Raw genomic sequence first — 19,794 nt, 5'->3', positions numbered from 1 at the left:
AGTTCACATTTTCTTCCTGCAGCGAGCTCTGGCTGTAGTAGCTGGACAATTCAACTGCAGACCACAGGACTGCTGGTCTAAATACTCTGACTTTATGGAAAGATGTCTGTTAGAAACTGTTTGTCATTGCTTGAACTTTAAAGGCCCTGAGCTTAATTGTTATGTCACCTAATAGTGGCTTATCCTGATCAGTCTGCACTTCCTCTAACTCGTGTTTTCTCCACACCTCTTTCTTTCTTCACCCTCTCTCCTGTCTTCAGACTCAAAAGTATGGACATTAGCATTATAAGAGGGAATTTTTGCTGATAGCAGCAGGGGAATATGACCGGCAGGCCTTCAGCTCTATAGCTGAGCTGCTGTGAATGCCTCAGTGACAGTCGCCTATAACTAGAAAATATGTACTTACATGTGTCAGCAGTCAGCACCAGTGATTTCTCCATACTTAACCAGACTTTGTTGTGTAATTCCCAGTCCCTTTGCGCTTATTATCTAACTTTTCCACACTGTTCAGCACTGTGCTGAAGCCCTGAACGACGTGTTAAACTGCTGTTTCAGTAAGAATCTCGTGCATTCATCCCCAAAGAGCTGCCTGGCTTACTTGGAAATGGCACTCTACAATTACCCCTGCAGCCTGTGCGATGCCTCGTTTAAACAGACTGACGGAGACGAGATGTGAATTAGAGAGGATTTATGATGACTGTTAAAAAAAAGTTGACCAGATATAAGTTATTTTGATGTCTGGAGCTTTGTTTTGGATCCCACTCAGCGTGTAGGAGGCCGTGATAGGGCTTTATCATCCTTTTCTTTTTTGGGACTTGCTTGTCTGAAGCTCTATCTCAAGACATGAAGGTTTTAACATTATTTTAAAGTACTTGACCGAGGTATTCATGCAACATTTTCAGCTCCTTTTCTCTATATGTGACCATTTCTTAAACATCAGAATTCATTTGCTGTGTCTTCCACTCTCCAGGTTACAACAGGGGAGACGCCTACTCGGACTCCGGGCACAGTGAGATCTCCTCTCGCTCCAGCCTCGTCAGTAACTCCTCTTTCGACATGGCCCAGGACGAGCGGCGACTCCGTCACTCTGGAGGAGTCGGGGATTCGCACATTGGGGGAGCAAGGCTGGAACGAAGAGCCACCACCGACCCAGACCAGTACAGCCTCGGGTAGGGACACTTTGAACTTAAGTATAATATTTCTTTCAATGACAGATTCTAGTAAAACATATCTTGACTAATGGCCTGGGAATGACTGAAACAAACCTCAATGCAGGCTGAGGGAAAACAAGGGTGGATAAACTTCAGATGGTTATGATCTGTTTTATTTATCATTTAAACTTTTATCTTATCACAGGTCGTATTCGTCGATGCAGGACTGTCGGGGGATTTACACCGGCTGTCCTACAGTGCTCTCCTCCCCCAGTTCAGAGGAGCTGACTCAGGATCAGGGCGATCGCGTTTCCCTCGATGCTGCAGACAGCGGCCGCGGCTCCTGGACTTCCTGCTCCTCTGGATCACACGACAACATCCAGACGATGCAGCAGGGGCGCAGCTGGGAGACTCTGGCCTTCGGTGGCGGAGGTGGCATCGGAGGCCTCCCTCCTGGAGGACCGGAGGCCTTATTAGGGGGGCCTGCCGCACTGTGGGCAGCCCAGGCCAGGGGGAGCTGGGCGTCTGCCAGCTCCTCCTCATCCTCAGCTGCGTATTGGGGCGAGGACTCTGAGGGAGACACTGGCACCATTAAGAGGAGAGGAGGGAAGGACGTGAACGCCGACCCTGAAACAAGTAGCATCACATCCACCGGGTCAGAGGAGGCCAAGCAGCTCGGCCGGCCGACTCCATCACCCATCACCGCTGGGGGTAAAGGACTCCTTTGTGAGTGACTGCAGCTCACAGATCTGTTCATTCAAACACTGATGGTTTACGTTTTTAATGGAAACATATTCAGTTACTTCTGATTTTTTTATCACAGGCAAAAACAACAACTTGTCACTTTTACACTCCAGGTTTTGTATGGATTAAACTGATGAGAAATAACATGTAAATCATAAGCTTCAGGCCGGACTCAGACTACAGGAGTTTTGTTCTGATTTATACCCCCTCTGTCCCTCCCTACAGAGAAATGTGATTATTACATTATTCGTCCTAGATTATCTTTTAAAGAGGTTTACAGATCCAGTCTTAAATGTTGTGAACTGATCACAGGCTCGTAATTGCGTTCAGACAATATCAAACATGTTTGAAATTTTGGATTTATAATCTGGATGATTACATCAGTACTTTTTAAGCCGGACCACAATAGCCAATAAGCGAGATGTCTACAAGGAACTGTGTTTCCAAATAAACATTCTCGCCCCAGAAGCTAATGTTACCTGGTTGACAGAAAACTACGACGTAAAATCTCACCTCCATTTCACACTGTAGAATAGAATTGTCTGCGTCTCCCCAGACAGTTTTATCAAATCTTTCGTGTGTTTACGTCCAATCCAATTTTAAAATATGATTTATAAACTCCTGTATTCTGACTCAAGCCTTAGAGGTGCTGGTAGGTGGACTTGGTTACCTTTGGGCATAGCCAGGCTAGCTGTTTCCCCCTGTTTTAAGTCAATATACTAAGCTAAACTAACCGGCCTCTGGCCAATGCTTCAGATTGTACAAACATGAGAGTGGTACGTTTTTCATCTGGTGGCCCATGGGTACAAATGCTGACGATGTAATAGCAGCATTTCTACCTCTGGACCTTCTCTCCTCTCATTTCCAGTAATCTCTCTGCTTCTCCTATTAAAGAAAAGGGAATATTGTTTTAAAAATGTTTCTTAGTTCCTTCCTCATATTTATCTCTTTTTTTCTTTAGCCCGGAAAGAAAGTCGTTACCGTGAGCCTCCCCCGACTCCCCCCGGCTACACCGCCCTGACCATCTCCGACCTCGCCGAAGGGCAGCACCCCACCACACCTGTTCCCACGTCCACAATGACGCACACAGGCCGCCGGCCGCCAGACTACACCACGGCCCTGCAGCGCTCGCGCATGGTCACCCAGTCGCCCGACTCCCACCAGGCCCACCAGGGGGCCAAACAGCGGGCCAGCGGCCTCCATCGCACACGCTCACCGGCAGAGGAGCAAGAGGATGAGGAGGAAGAGGAGGGTGAGTCCTTGTCTCCCAAACTAATCGCTCTGAGGAAGCCAAAGCCAGTGGCTCAGCATACACCTGAGACTCCCAGACCATGAGAGTGTGTGTACGGGGGTTAACAGGCAGGGCCCCTCTCCCCAAGGCAGGTAAAAACTAATTTATCAGGTTGCCCCCTCCAATGAACCTGCATGTGAACAGGAACACACACCTGGACTGAGACTGATCATTTCCTCACACTGCCTCACACAGCACCAGGAGGACCGGTCCCACTCTGAAGCACAATTCTCCATCAGTGTTCCTAATCAGAAAGTGAAACTCACACATTCACTATTTATGATGTGGGAATTGTTGATTTGGAGTGGGACCCTCACCTTTAACCCACAATATGTCATCATGCATGAGTCATTCTGGTTGGACCAGAAACACTTCTCTGCCACCACACATTCTGCTCCTCTCTCTCACTGTCTCTCGCACTGTGCTGAACAGCATCCATCAGCAGGCACAGTGCTGGTAGGACCCTCTCACCCATGCATTCAGACTCAGTGCCTGAAAACATGCACCTCCATCCTCCTGCACCAGCACGCACCTGGCTCGCCCACAGTCACTCTGGATGAATTCTGTATCATTGTAGAAGCACTTTATCTAGCTGTTACCCAATGTTTCAAAGGTTTTTCTGATTCTAATCAAGTTTTATTTTCAGTTTTGAATATTCATGGATCAAAAATCTGTGCTGTGAATGTGCCTGAGTTAACAACAAGGCTGTTTTTCATCTTTTGTCCGTTGGAAGACATTGGAAAAAGCACATAAAGCTTCACTAGCCAGCAGAGTAATGAGGAAATGTTTTGTGTTCATGTCAGTATAAGATAAAAATCAACTCAGAACAAACTTAAAATTGACTTTAGAGGCAATGAACCAACACGTTGGGGAACATGGATTTTGTTTGGCTGTTTCTTATACTAAAAATGATGCCAGAACATAGCAGACTCTGACCACCAACGTGCAGTAGTTAAGGCTTTGTTACGTTTAGGCTCAATCCCTTCTGCCGGAGGCTATATGCATTCACTGCCATTCTCTCCACTGTGCCACTGTAAACAGCTCATGTGAGCGAGCGTCACAACGGGGCCTCACACTCTCACGCCTCTTATCTCTACTCGGCTATCATCTCTTTGGGGCTACAAACTTACTCTGTGAAATGTTCAATATTATTGTGAATGAAAAACAAATCACAGTACAATAATTATTGACAATCAGTGCATTTTAATTGTTACTAATATTGAACAGAAACAGCAGTTTCTTATTCGTAAGTAGGGAGAGAGTGAGAAGGTAAAAGATAGGGTCATGGAGGGAGGTAGAAAAAATTGTATAATTTACTGTAAATATGTTAGTCTGCTGTTAAAGTCATTTAAATACATGTCTGTTGAGTCACTATCACTCGCTGAATGAGGCAACACAATGTTGATTGAGCCTATGGCCCACTGATGAAAGCCTTTGCATATGCAGTATTACAGACCGGGCTCCCAGTTAGTGACGCGTTTTCCATCAGCCAACAGTGGTTGGTCTGCCAGAGAGGGTAGGCGGAGCTAAGCGGCTGCTTTTCCGGTCTCTGCAAGTGTTACAAGTAAACAGTAATCTACTATGGCTGAACAAACAAAGAAAAGATCGATGACAACAGATGCAACTTCAAAAATAAGTGAAAATCCAAAGAAAAAGAAACTCGACGCTCAGATGAAGCAAACAGTCTAAAAAGGAAAGCGACCGTCAGAGAGGAAAATCAGGAGTTACAACCGGAGCCAACCGTGGACGTCACACATGCAACACTGTCTGGATATCTGGGAAGTGTGCTCCCGCAATAGTTTATCGCAATAGGTGCCGCCGAAGAAAACAAAACTGAAATCTTTGAAAGATGCAGGAAAACAAAATATAATACAGTTAGAAATTAAGCAAAGTAGGGACGCTCCAGAAGCTCACATGGTAGAGCACATACCATTAACTAAAGCTGAGTCCTTGATTCTAGCCTGGACCCTTTGATCTCTCGCCTTTCCTCACTTTTGGCTTTCACTATTGAATACTTTATATGATAATTTGGTGAATGTTGCTGCTAAATATAAGGAGGTTGAGGTCAGTACTAGAGGACACTTCAACTGCCCCTAGAATTTGACAATTAAGCTCAAGGGTAGTAAAACAGCCTCTGCTCACAGCTTGTCAATAACACACTGTAAGAAATAATAAAACTGACAAACTGTGCATTTGTCACTGTCATTTTCAAGTCGCTGCAAGTTGATTTTCACCTCGTTCTGACATGAATTGAAGGCAGGAAATCAATCTGACAAATGATGTTGCGCTCTGAGAAAATGTTTGGCAGTAAAGTGAACGTGATTCATGGTTTGTGACCGATGAGAAGGCAGCTTTTCATCCTGACTAAACACTGCTGCTCTTTTCAGCTTTCAATTGAGTACACACTTCTCACTACTTAAAAATAGACGGCACATCCGCACCGATAGTAACGTTTCTTTTCTCTCTCTTCTCACAGAGGATGAACAGGTGTCAGCGGTCTGAGGGACAACAGTGGACGACGTCTTTTTTGCAGTAACTTGAAGTCCCTTTGGTTTGAGGCGGGCAGGATTAAAGAGACTGACAGACAGACAGACAGACAGACAGACCAATGGACTAATCATCATCAGTTACATACGTGCCTGCCTCCTCCACTCGGCTCTCCCTCCTGATCGGTGGACTCCTCTGCTCGTCTCCCTCCCCTGCCTTAAAGCATCATAAGGGGGTTTAATGACCCTGCATGCAAAAAAATACTGTGAAGAAGAGATGGAGAGAAGGTCAAAGACGATGAAACAATGCCTGGCACTTTGGATAAAAGACCGCAGAAACCTAACTGGTGCCGGGAGGGGGTCGACCTGGCCTCATACACACGAAACCACATAGATGTTGCTGTTAGAATACTGGGGCCGGTTCTTTACAATCAGCCCCCAAATCCAGTGACAACACCTGTTAACACAACGGCATCATGACGTGTTGACCTTCATCTGCACTTTCTCATTTTCTACTTTCTAAAAAACTGAACAAATAAAATCAAGAAAACAGACTTTGGTTTGAGGACGGAGAGAAACAACGGTTGACTTGACTCTGAATTTCCCACTACTTTCATTTGTTTTTCATTTTCTTTGACTGATTGCACTCTGGGGGCCGAAAAAGAGACGCCCAAGTCAGCCCATTTCTCTGCCTGGACTGAAACAACCCGCCTGTTGTCGAGTGTTTGAACTCTAAATCCAGTATTAGCTCATGTGTCACATGTGAAAGATTATCAAGTGTTGGTTCAAACAAAGCTACATGTAGGAGGAGAGCCGACACACACACACACACACACACACACACACACAGAGTACATCCTATGTACCAGGACGAACAGAAAAACACAATTTATTTCTAAGAATAGCACTTTCAGCACAATCCTAGATGTTACCAGACATTTGGCCTGGATACCAGGGTATGAGTGAACCATATCTGACTGTCATCCCACCTCGGAGCTCGTCTGGTTGTGCCAGAGTCTCTTCATCATCCTGTTGCTTACTGTTACATTGAGAGTATAATGTTTTGTACCTGGCCTGTAGGCGATATCAAAAAGCACAGAGGTGATCGACCACCCGCTGAAAACTGAGCAAGGCGTGTCCATCATGTTGGTCTCTGCAGAGCACCAGAAGTACACGAGCTAACTAAAGCTAACTAAAGCTAACTAAATCACAAAGTGCAGCTGCAGGAAGGAAGATCGAATCCCGGAGGTTCATCCTTTTATTTCCCAAAATAAAAGCCGGGTAACACGTAATATAAAAGCACACATATTCACTATAATTCAGCAACTAATTAGCATGCATAGCAGTAGCATATTGCCTCATTATAAAGCACTTATCATAGCGTATTCTGGGTGACCACGTTCTACAGCTACTAGAGCATTTACTTAGGGTTTTCCCTTAATAACCACCTCATTATTGCCATTTCGACTAAGTAAGGAAGTGTACGTGAACTACAATCAATACTTTTTTATGTAGTATAATAAGCAGTAATAAGGACAATATTGAGGGACACTCCTATTTAAAATTCCAGTCGCTGTCAGATATTGACCTGCAGAATGAAGCATTAATAAATGTTATTATAAGACAATATGGTGCTAAAATGCTTGCTAATAAGCAACTAGTTAATAGTGAATATGTGTTCACCAAAAGCTGATTCCAGGTCTGGACATTGGCCGAAAATGTTACAATTACACAGGGATTTATGATTCAATATGTAAGTTACCTCATGTGCTTTTATTTTGGTAAGAAAGGAAGTAAACATCAGCATATTTCAGAACCTGCAAACGTGTAAATTGTGAGTGTACCCCTTAACTATTGCTACCTTTACAGGTTATCTTGTACAGAGTCTTACACACATGTCCCCTTCAAAATAAAAGCATCCACAAATTCAGATTTGGCTCCCCCCTCCCCCCCAAACTTGAACGTACGCCACATTTTTCGTGAATGTCCAAAGCGCCTTACGATGCCATGAGTGCATCCCTTTCTTTGCATGGTCGTTCCCATCACAAATCACCTTGCTTCAAGAGCAGTCTTGAATCAAACATAGCGGAGTGAAATGCCTTATTCAAGATACTTCCCCCAGACTCTTTTTTAAAAGAAATTAAGACTCAGTACAAGATGAAGCCGAGCTTTTTGTTTGTCTTGTTTGAGCTTCATGTTACAGTCGACCCTGCACCTCTCTCCTCTGCTATCTCTCACCTGTTACAAACATCAGTGGATGTATCACTGACTCCTGCATCCAGTTTTCCTCCATATCGCGCCATCAATGGAAGTGACTGACCTTTTTTTGACTCCGGTGGGAAGTTGACATATGAAGAAACATTTTTTTTTCAAGGCTGCCAATCAGAACAATTAGAAATCCAATTGTGAAAAGACGCTTTTTTGTTTTTTTGTTTTCTTCGATCACTGAGTCGCGCTGATCACATTGATCAGTCTCGGAAACTACAGACTGAGAAAACGATGAATGAGTGCAGTGTTTTTTCCACTGTGTTCTGTGACTACACACTAATGATTTCATGTATTTTTTTTTTTTGTTATTGTAATTTTTTTGTAATGGCTGCAGATAGATTGTTAATAATAATTTGTTTGTAATACAGTGGTGACATGCATCATTCACTCTCATTCAAACTCTGAAGATAATGTGCATATTAGCAGGCCGAGTCCTTTTTCCGAAAAACAAAAAGTTGCACAAAAATGTACAAGCGTAAAGATAAGTGTAGTAGGTAGAACTGCTACTCCGTTTGATGTGTGATGTCAGTGAGAAGTGTACATTTAGCTGGTGATGACCTTCTTTTCTTCATTCTTTCTTGTACTACTTTGACCTGTATGTCTTTTAAAAAGACAATTGGTGGAGTATGTATCAGTTGTTTTTGTATTTTTAATACAATAATTGTAAATATTGGTTATATTTTTGTTCAAATGTACTATGTTTATGCCTCAACATCCAGTTTATATGAAGCTGGGAATCAATAAATACAGCATAAAGAATCAACACCTAGGTTTAAATGCACTTATTCATTTCTTCTGCATTTCGATGTCTTTTTTTTTTCTCAAATTGTTTTTTTTTTTTTTTTCAATCAGACGATTCCCCCCCCCGATACCGTCTAGTGTTTGCACAAGTCATGGAAGCAACTTGAAAAGTGTAACTCTCATACTTTTCTATCTGACCGCGGTGTGTCAGAATTAATAAAAAACAGATATTGAAGTCTCCCCTCGCTTTCATTTACTTGTTCTGTATTGTCTGTGGGAATAGTGCAAGTCCCAACTCTAATACACTTCTCTTATTTCTTAAATTAACTCTTCATTTTTATAATATATCTCCAACTCACCGTGACAAAATATCACCTCAGATGAGGGTTTTGGGGAAAGATGCTGTTATAAGTATTCCACCTGCAAGGTAGACATTTAATTTGTGCATCATTTCTCACTGTGATTACAAACATTTACTTATTTTTAATAACTTTTAAGACATTTGAGAAACGTTTTCATTTATACAATTAAAGCTGTAATTAAAATAATAAAATAAGCACACTGACATAATAAAATAAAGAAGTGAACATACATTTTGATTTTAAATATGTTTAAGTACCCAACATCTGAACTACTTCAATGATGTAGTGTACACTTCAATTCATGCAGTATGCTAGGTTCTGAACATCCATCCATCCGTATCGCTTCTCCTGTTCTGGGTCGCGGGGGCCGGAGCCTATCCCAGCTGTCATTGGGCGAGAGGCGGGGTTCACCCTGGACTGATCGTCAGTCAATCACAGGGCTGACACACAGAGACAGACAACCTTTCACGCTCACATAACGAGCATGTCTTTGGACTGTGGGAGGAAGCCGGGGTACCATGCACAGGGGGAACATGCAAACTCCACACAGAAAGGCCCACTTCCTCCAAACTGGGATACAAACTAGGAACCTTCTAGCTGTGCTGTGACGCAACAGCGCTTCACCATCGTGCAGCCTGGTTCAGAACATATGTGGGTCAAAATGTATATAGATTGTGTTTAAATGCCTCTAATTCATCTGAACACACTCAATATTTATAACTACTTGTCTCTCTTCTGGGCTGCACGATCGTGCAGTGGTTAGCACTGTTGCCTCACAGCTAGAAGGTTCCTGGTTTGGACGTGGGCCTTTCTGTGTGGAGTTTGCATGTTCTCCCCTTGCATGCTGCTTCCTCCCACAGTCTAAAGACATGCTCGGTTCATTGGTGACTCTAAATTGCCCGAGAGTGTGAATGTGAGTGTGAAAGGTTGCCTGTCTCTGTGTCAGCCCTGTGATTGACTGGCAAACAGTCCAGGATGTACCCCGCCAATAACAGCTGGAATAGGCTTCAGCCCCCTGCGACCCTGAACAGTATGAGCGGTATAGATAATGGATGGACGGATCTATGGTACTTCAACATGTCTGTTATTTATATGTTGGTATTATTGTTGTTGTAATTGCCCTGTCTGTCTTGTGAGCTTCCAAAGACAAGCTTCTAACGGTATATATAATGGATGGATATCTCTCTTCTTCTCTTCACTACAGAAGTGAGAAAGCTCACCCACTGCCTGTAAAAGAAAACACATCTTAAATATTTGGTGCCATCATACAGTATTTTCCTGTTTCTGGGAGTGTCTGAGTTCACACTGGGGTATATGTAAGCGCACACAATTTGACATTCTGTCTGTAGCTTTGTAAAGCATGTAGGCACCATATCACAGCTCAACATACCCACTCCTCATGAATAATGCAGCCAAGCTGGTCCCGGTTCCCTCTATCACAGAGCCGAGGGCCCCAATTTGTCACACTCTCCAAAAAAAAATCATACACACTTCTAACCTCCTCTCATACACGCGCACACTCCTACACTAACTTTCAGCCGGGTAAATAAGGTAAAAAGATGTGTCACTGTCTCTGTTTCTGTCTCTATCCCCTGTCAGAGAGAGAGGAACAGGAGGATTTGTTTTTGGATTGAACATGCAGGAAATTGGTGACAATATGCAGCATTTTTGTCAGTACAAGTACAGGGATAGTGATGTTGCCTTTTGCATTTTATCTATTTTATTACTTTGTATATATTCAAAGAAGAACAAGAAAAACTTCAAGCAGCGTTAAGCCCCACTTATGGGCCTCTATACGTGTGTTGGTAAGTGTGTGTGCAGACCCTTGTGAGACCCTTCCCTCTGCATCTATTCTGTTGTTTCGCTTTGCACAGGACTTTTTCAGGAGGTGTGCTGTCGTGGTTCCCTGAGCCAATCACAGCGTATAGGTGAGTGTGGGAGTGGTTCAAATTAGCAACTGGACCCAATTCAGACCTGCGAACATGGCGAAAGAGCGATGCAGAGTTGGACAGGTAGGTGCCTCAAACCGGGTAGGACAAGCTAACCGGCGGTTAGCATGCTAGCGCAAAAGTAACTGTGATGCTGTCTGTGTTAGCTTGGTGGGATGGGCGTGTTCTCGCAGTGAGAGCGAACTTCTGGTGACGAAGAGCCCAGGAGGAGGGGCCCAGTTTGAATGTGAAAAATCCTACTTATTATGCCTTTATATGTAGAGCTGCTTCCATAACAATGCCTCTGATATTGCCTTGACTATGCACCGATGCAGTATCATAATCAATTAACATTGAAAAAAAGACGTGTTCACTAGAAGTATTTTCCTCTTTATAGCTCCAAAACAGTAGCCTATAGAACAAGCTGTGCTGTGCTGCAAGCCTAAATGTATTATGGCTGCCACGTGCAACTGCTGTATCACAGGATTAAAGAAAGAACTAATTTCAGGTCATTAATCACAAGATGACCCAGTAGACTGAGCATTTCCCTGTGCACCTCCGGTAACTATTTATGGTTTTAATAGTGGTTTAATAATGGCTTTTCATGCTCTTGTGTTTGTGTTTTAATGTTTTTAGTAACCGAGTAGGCTGCATGTGTCTGTGTTCTCTAAATGTTTAATGGTTTGAGCTGCCTGCAAAACAAATTTCCCCTTAGGGACAATAAAGTTGCAGTTGAAGTAATGTCGACATGTAGACAGTAGCAGTCAGGGATTGAACCACCAACCTTCAACCTTGGTAGACGGTGGCTCAGTCTGTTGGGACTTGGCATGGGAACAGGAGGGTGGCTGGTTCAAGTCCCTGTACGGACCAAATGTGGAATTGGGGCTGGTAGCTGGAGAGATGGCAGTTCCTTTCTTGGGTACTGTAGAGGTGCCCTTGAGCAAGGCACCGAATCCCACAACTGCAATCGGGGCGCATGTCCATGTGCAGCCCCCTCACTCTGACATCCCTCCATTCGTGCATGTGTGAATTTTGGGCCTATGTTTGTTATAACAGTGTGAAAACATTGAGTTTCCCCTTGAGGATAAATAAAGTATCTCTTCTTCTTCAACTGAGAGACGACCGACTCTACCACCGAGCCACAGCCGATGATATCAAACAACAGAAGCATGCTGCTAGCAGAGAATGTAACTGTGTTTCTCTGTAAGTCACAGAAAGCAAATGTCAGCAATAATTTCACTCGGCTACGTGTTCAGTAGGTAAGGCTTCAGTTTTGAGGTGCCATACAGGGTTAGAAATGTAGGCTAGGGGTGCAGGTTTAGCTCAGTTGGTAGAGCAGGCGCTTCATATACAGCATCGGCCACGGGCTTCACTCGGTCATGCAAGCCTTTGGTGCATGTCATCCCCCACTCTCTACTCCTCATATTTCCTGTCCATCTATCTTGTATAGGCTGTTAGTGCAGCTGTTAAAGGTTCAATCTCGAAGATTTCAGTTTCGTTCTCTTTGGCGGCACCTTTGTCGGGAGGACACTTCCCAATTTAACCAGACGTCCACGGTTGGCTCCTGTTGTAAGTCTTGATTTCCCTCGCTTTCCTTTTCAGACTGTTTGCCTTCATCTGAGCGTCGAGTTTGTTTCTTTTTCTTTGGATTTTCACTTATTGTTGAAGTTGTATCTGTAGTCATCCATCTTGTCTTTGTTTGTTCAGCCATAGTAGATTACCGTTTACTTCCATGCTTGCAGAGACCAGAAAAGCAGCCGCTTAGCTCCGCCTACCCTCTCTGGCAGACCAACCTCTGCTGGCTGAAAATGCGTCACTAACTGGGCGCCGCTTTTGATTTTTTCCGCAAACATCACCACAGACACCTAGTCCATAAAAATATGATATACTGCATATGCAAAGGCTTTCATCACCGTGTTACCTCATTCGGCGATAGATGGTGACTTAACAGACATTTATTTACATGAAAATCTTCGAGATTATCACTTTAAATAACAAAATGTAGATCCTCGGATTGTTATTTGTTAACAGCCAATACATAAGTTCAGGTATCAGAAGTATCCGGAGGGAAAAAGAGGAATGGGAACATTTATACTTAAAGCAGCTATGAGGAACTTTCATATTGTGTCAGCTTTGGCTGCTGCCCCTGAGGACAAAGCAGTGCGTTGTATCTCTTTTGTGATCCTGTCCTGTGCATGTTTGTGTTGTATACCAAAAGACAAATCGCATGTACTCTTACATACTCAGTGTGAAACTCTGCCGGCAAAGCTGTAAACAAAGACTCTTTTGGTGCCGATGCAGTGCATAGTGCTGATGGTCTGTTTTGCCTCGGAAGGTCTTATAGAGGAATCGGTACTAAGTTGCGACTGTTTCTGTGAGTCTTTTGTCTCTGCTGAGAGAGGGAACGGAGAGTACATTTGTCCAGCTCTGACTTGAAAAGTTTTGAGTTCTTTCCGTTCTCTCAGAAACTAAGGGTTGAAAAGAAATAGCAGCATAGTTTTGATTTCTCATTATCATTCAGAAGGAGTAGCCTCACAGCAGGAAAATCAAAACACAACAGCAATAAGAAAGTGACATTAAACAGCTCTCTACATATATATATATATTCTTTTGTCGACTTTCCTCTCTAATACAAACAAAGGTACAAGCCTTGTGCTGACAAATCATGTTTTCATTGTGATAAAATATTCTCACTGCAGTCGCCTGCATTAGAAAGATAACTGTGACTGACACCGGGATGGAAGCGGAACCAAAACAACACAGAACTACCCCGAGCACCGCTGCTGCATGAAATTAGAGAGGTAATCTGTGTCCGACAGCGAAACCTCCCCGACTGCAGTTACAGGCTATTTGTTTACTACTCACTTGGCTGTGTGGCTGTGCTGCGCCCTCAGAGCCACCAGGGGGCACTCTTCGATATGAAATGCCGCCAGATGGACTTGTCCACTCTTTCCCTGGGCAATGGGCCTTATCAAGGGGTAGCAGGCAGCCAGTGGTCCTCTGTAGATAGCCGTCCGGTTATACGTGTGAAGCCCGGGCCCGGAGTCGTCGACCGTGTTCAATCGAGGCAGCCGTGGGTCATATTATGGGACTGTCTGGATTCCTTTCATGGTAAATTGGATGAAGGCTGCAGCGCTGAAGCTGAGGGGGAGTGGAGATGTCACAGCGTTCAGCGGCCTGTGTCTGCGGCTGCACACGGGGCCCGGGCAGACAATTCAGTTAAAAGCTGTCAAGAGTGGAAGAATTGAGAGAAAGAAAGATTAATAAAAGCTGCGCGCCGCTCTGCCCAGGTGCTTTCCTGTGCAATTTGGTCTTCTGAAATCCAGTCAAGGTTGAGGGACTGAAACAGGAGGGCTGGAGAGCAGTATGGAGCGCTACTTTTTGTTTTGATTGAGAAAAATGTTCCTCATTCAGCATAGCTCATACAGGCAGGGATGCTGTTTTACTCCCACAACCCTGCAGAGAGCCTGTAATGGGATATCAGCATGAAGTTCTTTAATTACTGTAAATTCTAACCCTGGATTATTACACTTTAGGACTCCCTCCGATACTTTATATGTATGTAGATATAATCTCTATTAAACCACAGATGTCTCATGTAAGTGCATTATGCTATCACATTTTATAGCACTGAATAAGAGCCCATTTCTTCACACAAAGGAGACTCATTCCTCTGTTCTCGCCGCCTTTTCAAACCACACTCCCACCTTGCAAAAACACATTTGCAAGAGGCAATTGCTGCTGTTAAAATTTTCTGAGAAACATCAATGCATTTTATATCTCATAAAAAAAATCAATACTTCAAATCAGCCCGACACCTCCAGTATTTTAGGATAAGCAGCTCCTAAGAATTCAGGTGTCTTATTATCTCTGATCGACTGTTTGGTTATTTGTCAGAGAGGGGAACTGTTTCCTTCTGGTCTGATCTCGGTGCTGCTGTTCTTTCGACTCTGCTGCCCCGACTCTCGAGTCACGACCGTGGTAGATTTCCTGATAGTGAGATCTACCTCTGACAGAGCACCTGCAAATATACAGAGATAAGAGGAGGGAGCAAAACCGGCAGCGAGCACCGTAGCAGCTAAATCACTCCTTGAACCTGTTTTCTGCCTCTAATGACAATGCTGGTGTTTCTATCTATCTGTCTGTCTGTCTGTAACCCTCCCACAGCTCCCAGTGTCTCTCACACACTCCTCCCAGTAATGAATCCGTGCCTCCTGCTCCCTCTGAGATGTGACTTACTGGAACCCGTCGCCTCCTGCAGTAATGACTCTCTTGTCATTCACGGTGCTCGCAGAAGAAATCACAGAGCGGGAAAACATCCTCCGTGCATCTGCTGTGCAGGAGAATAAAGATCAGAGGCAGGCATTATGTAAATGTTTACAGACAGTATAGCATGCTACCTCTGTTTGACAATTAGAATTACAGGAGCATTTTTACATAGACTTTCTTTTGTGTGTGAGATGACAAGAATAACACAACTCTCACTGTGTGCTTCAGGAAATATGTAGCCTAATTATATAGCACGGTTAGCTGAGGTTAGCATAAAGACTGAATATGGGAAAACAGCTAGCCTAGCTCAGTCAAGAAATATTCATGTACATAGCCAACTGTAAAAACACAACACTTATTATTTATTTCTTTTTCTTTTTACAGCTAGCAACCTGACATCTTAGCTTAGCATGAAGACTGAAAAAAGGAAACAGCTAGCAAGTCAACCAATATATCACTGACATTTTCACACAGCTCTTAGACAGCTAGCAACCTGTTAGCTTAGCTAGGTATAAAGTCTGGGAACAGCTAGCTGGTTTTATCCGAGGGTGCTGCCATCTAGCATTTAAACTGATCTTTTTGATTTATTCTGTACAAAAAACATCTTAACATTAGGTGTTATACAGAAACATTGTGATATTACAGGTATCACGCTATCTGTTGGGTTAGCCTCTGTTTCCAGTCTTTGAGCTACACTAAGCTAGGCTAAGCTAACCGGCTGCTCGCAAAAGTTTTGTATGTGTCAGAATAATCAGGAAGAGTTTCCCACTAGGAAAACTCACCTTAAGGCTTTTTTAACATCAGGACAAGAACTCAGTAAGTCAGAGAACATTTTGTTACCTGACTTGGTGAGCTGACAGATTTGATGTCTTATGAAGAAACATGGAGGACCAAGCTAAATACGAGCTTGATGTTTAGAAACTTTATTATCTTAAAGTTGTAATCGCCAAGATCTCTGTTTCGTTCTCTTTGGCGGCACTTATGGCGATAAAAAGTAATTGCAGGAGCACACTGCAGGATGTTTGCCTTCATCTGAGCGTCGAGTTTGTTTTTTTTTCTTTGTATTTTCACTTCTTTTTGAAGTTGTATCTGTAGTCATCCATCTTTTCTTTGTTTGTTCAGCCATAGTAGATTACTGTTTACTTGAAACACTTGCAGAGACCGGAAAAGCAGCCGCTTAGCTCCGCCTACCCTCTCTGGCAGACCAACCACCGCTAGGTGATGGGAAACGCGTCACTAACTGGGCGCCGCTTGTTATTTTTTCCGCGAATGTTGCCACCGACACCCAGTCTGTAATACTGCAAATGCAAAGGCTTTCATCAGTGGGCCATAGGCTCAGTCTTCATTGTGTTACCTCATTTGGCGATAGATAGAGACTTAACAGACATTTATTTAAATTAAAATCTTTGAGAATAATACTTTAAGGCTCGTGAACACACCAAAGTTTATTTTTAACTAAAGCCATGAAAGTGATTTTGTCAACTAAAGACAAAAAACAAATGTTTCTGGCAACATTCAAACTGTCGCTCTGTTGTCTGTATTTTTAGATTGTAAAAAAAACCCTGTTTGTTGGCTCGTTGTTCAGCACGTATTTTGGATGTGAGAATGTGTTTTGAAGGTATAAACAGAAGATTAATTCATGTTCAAAGACAGATGAACATTATTCTCAACTGTGTTCAGTCATATATTGTGTACTGTACACTTATGTCATTACCATCTTCAGTACAAACACAAAAGCTTTACATCCAGCAAGAAATTAAGTGCTGGAGGGAAGTGAATGTGTAGGAAGCATGAAACTCAATAAGTGACTCATTCCCTTGTGTGTTTTCAAATGCTGTGTTCTGCTCCTTTTCATCCAGCCTGAAGGATCCCATTTGATCGCTATCCAAGCTGTAAATATAGCTGTGAGCGATGCTTTGAGATGCTTTGAATTCAAATGGTTCTTTTAAGGGAACCACCGCCCATGGATCTGCTCACAAACCTGACTCACAATAAGGCTCGTTGGCATGCAGAGGGAAGAGGAAGGCCCTCCATTTAACAGCCTGCACTGGCTGAGTGTGTTAGCGTTCTATTAAAAGCTCTCCACATACTGATGGGGGGATATTTTTTAAATGTTTAGGGAGCCTTTTATAAAGTAATTAGCCATGATTTATCAGGCAAAATCTGTGAGTCTTTTAGCATTGTTTAAAAAATATGAATATTACAATAATACCAAGGGATGATCGTTGAAAATGTCAAAGTAAAACTGCTAATGTCACAATATCCGACGTCTCCCTGGGGATCATTAAATCTCCATTCTTCCTCTGCTAGAATCGGACTGCAGAGTAAGCAACGACATTTAATATATTAATAACTTCACTTTAATCCATAGTGACATTTACAATCAGCCAGGCAATTTTAAGCAGGGATAAGGAAAGCAAAAATTGCCACATTTATTGTTAGATTTTGCCGTCTGATATTTCACTGGAGTGTTTGGAACACATGAAACTGCTGATCCATTTTTACCAGATGAAATTCACAGTCAGAGTTTCAACCTGGTGTGACTTGGAAAAGGTTTCGGGATTCAGAGTTTGAATTGTCATGATTATGATGGCTAAAAATGGTCCTACCATTGTCCAAGCTGCTTTTTATTTTCATTTTTTTACTCACATTAATGTTAACTTGTTCAAGTAGAGGGTCATAATTAGGGACATTATTGTTGGCTAATGAGCAGCCTGATTCAGTAGTTGAAGACATGAAGCACTAGAAGAAAATTACTACTTAAAAAAATTAGAAAAATAAATTGGCCAGTCCATTATCAATCAATAATATAATAATATAAAAGATTAATTGCTTTTAACATATTTTATGTAAACAACCAAGATGGCTGCCACTGATGTGGAACCACATGTTGTGTTCAAAATGCCATACTATACTAGCGGTACTGATTTGGCTTAAATGTAGTATGTAGAATGCAAACTAAAGCAAAACGTGCAGTATGCCAAAAATGCCCGGATGTTGAAAATCTCCAGTGTGCATCGGACCAGTCTACCTCGCCTCAATGGAAAGCACTGGAACGTCACGGCGGCAGTAGAAATGACGGACAGCAGCAGCATTCCAGCAGAAGGGGGCGCTATAGCTAAAGAAGCAGCGGTTATTGTTTACATCCGCCTGGCGTCGCATACTGCAAAATTAATTTAAAAAGCTCCTCCGTACTGCATACTACCGCCGAACGCAGTATGCATAGTGTAGTATGTAGTACGGCATTTCGAACACAGCAATAGACTGTATAAAAAGATGGACGACATGACAGCTCCCTAAAAGTGAAGCCAAACCCTCTCCATCGCCCCCTGCTGACTGGCTGCAGTATAGGTCATAAAGTCGCCTCCTCCATGTTAACAGATGGGTCAAACTATAAAATCAAAATACACGTCAAATTAATCTTTCTCAAACATGGTTTCTCTCATTATAGTTAGTTCTTATCATGCTGATTTGCGAAGTGTTCATTATTCTGACATGTTTATTTTTAATGAGTTATTTGAAGCTGTCAAAAGGATGATTGACAGCTCTGTTGACAAATCCGGCTCCTGCAGCCGATCCGTTCTGGATTAGCAGACTAGAGGAGGAACAGCAGGAGGACACATAACTAAAATAATCACTACAGTCATTGAAGTTTCCATATCTGTGAACGTCTGCTTCAGACCAACACAAGAAGCTGCTCTGCTGTTAAACACGCCGGCGTGTGGGATCCTTGATGGGGTTTTTTCCCCTGTAATTTAAGTGTGTGTTTTGGTTGGCGGAAGTGGCTACAGCGGCTCCACCCGCCGGTCTCTACTGCGCAGCTCTGGCTCCAAATTACATCAACAGCTTAAGATGGCAGCGCCTGTCATGGGGGCTATTTTGGCAGCTTACCAGACCTGCTCTGATTGGGTGTAGCGTCTAGAGGCACTCTGGTCTGCGCCTGTTGATAACGCTGCTTAGAACAAACTGAGAGACTCCAGACTAATTTCTATTTGTGAATTGTTCTGGAGACGTCAGGCTACATACATGCCTTAAACTCAATTAAACACAAACCCAACAAAACTTGTAAAAGGTCCTTGGCCTTTGAGGTTTTTACTAATTGGCTTCTCTGACAGTTTTTGAAATGGTTAAAATGTTATTTTTGTACATATTGGATTAGAGAAGTGCGAGAGGTGCAATTAGGTGTTTTTTTTCTTCCATTGGGTAAAGACAGGCTGGCTGTTCCCCCGTTAAGTTTAAGCTAAGATAAGTTAACTTGCAGCTGCATGGCCAAGGTGTCTGTCACTCCTACAGGGTTTCCATGACAAAGACAATATGGGTTCACAATTATAAATGGTTCTTCCTGCACTGCAAATACAAGCAGTCATAATTTTTGGTTAACAACACCATGTAAAGTCAGCTCAGGGCCTCATACCTATTTTATTATCCTTTTGTAAATGCAAATTATAAAATTCAAGATCAAAATCACAACCAGTGGATTTCTCTTTGTGCCTGATTGATGGCAGCTTCCTGAGTAGATGCCATAACATATGAAATCCAATATTCAGTGTTTCT

General features: G+C 43.0%; 1 protein-coding gene across 10 annotated transcripts in view; it reads left to right on the top strand.

The window, feature by feature from the left end:
• The window catches only part of rapgef2b (Rap guanine nucleotide exchange factor 2b), a 118,985-nt gene extending 110,066 nt beyond the window's left edge, over nt 1-8,919 (top strand). For 5 of the 10 annotated variants that reach the window (XM_069669259.1, XM_069669255.1, XM_069669254.1 and 2 more), the window contains 4 exons: nt 971-1,169; nt 1,357-1,877; nt 2,857-3,278; nt 5,663-8,919. In XM_069669259.1, the coding sequence (XP_069525360.1) occupies nt 971-1,169; nt 1,357-1,877; nt 2,857-3,230 (1,094 nt within the window). In that variant the 3' untranslated portion in view covers nt 3,231-3,278; nt 5,663-8,919. Of the gene's footprint in view, nt 1-970; nt 1,170-1,356; nt 1,878-1,974; nt 2,009-2,856; nt 3,279-5,662 lie in introns of those variants that run through there. The other 5 variants (XM_069669258.1, XM_069669256.1, XM_069669257.1 and 2 more) reach the window with 4 other exon arrangements.
• Nucleotides 8,920-19,794: the final 10,875 nt, after the last annotated feature.

The sequence above is a fragment of the Semicossyphus pulcher genome, unplaced genomic scaffold, assembly GCF_022749685.1.
Source record: "Semicossyphus pulcher isolate SPU_LCO1_2020_fin unplaced genomic scaffold, fSemPul1.0.p SCAF_2, whole genome shotgun sequence".
Classification (NCBI taxonomy): Eukaryota; Metazoa; Chordata; class Actinopteri; order Labriformes; family Labridae; genus Semicossyphus; species Semicossyphus pulcher.
Note: the sequence above shows the minus strand (reverse complement) of the source record. Positions and strands in the feature narration are given on the sequence as shown.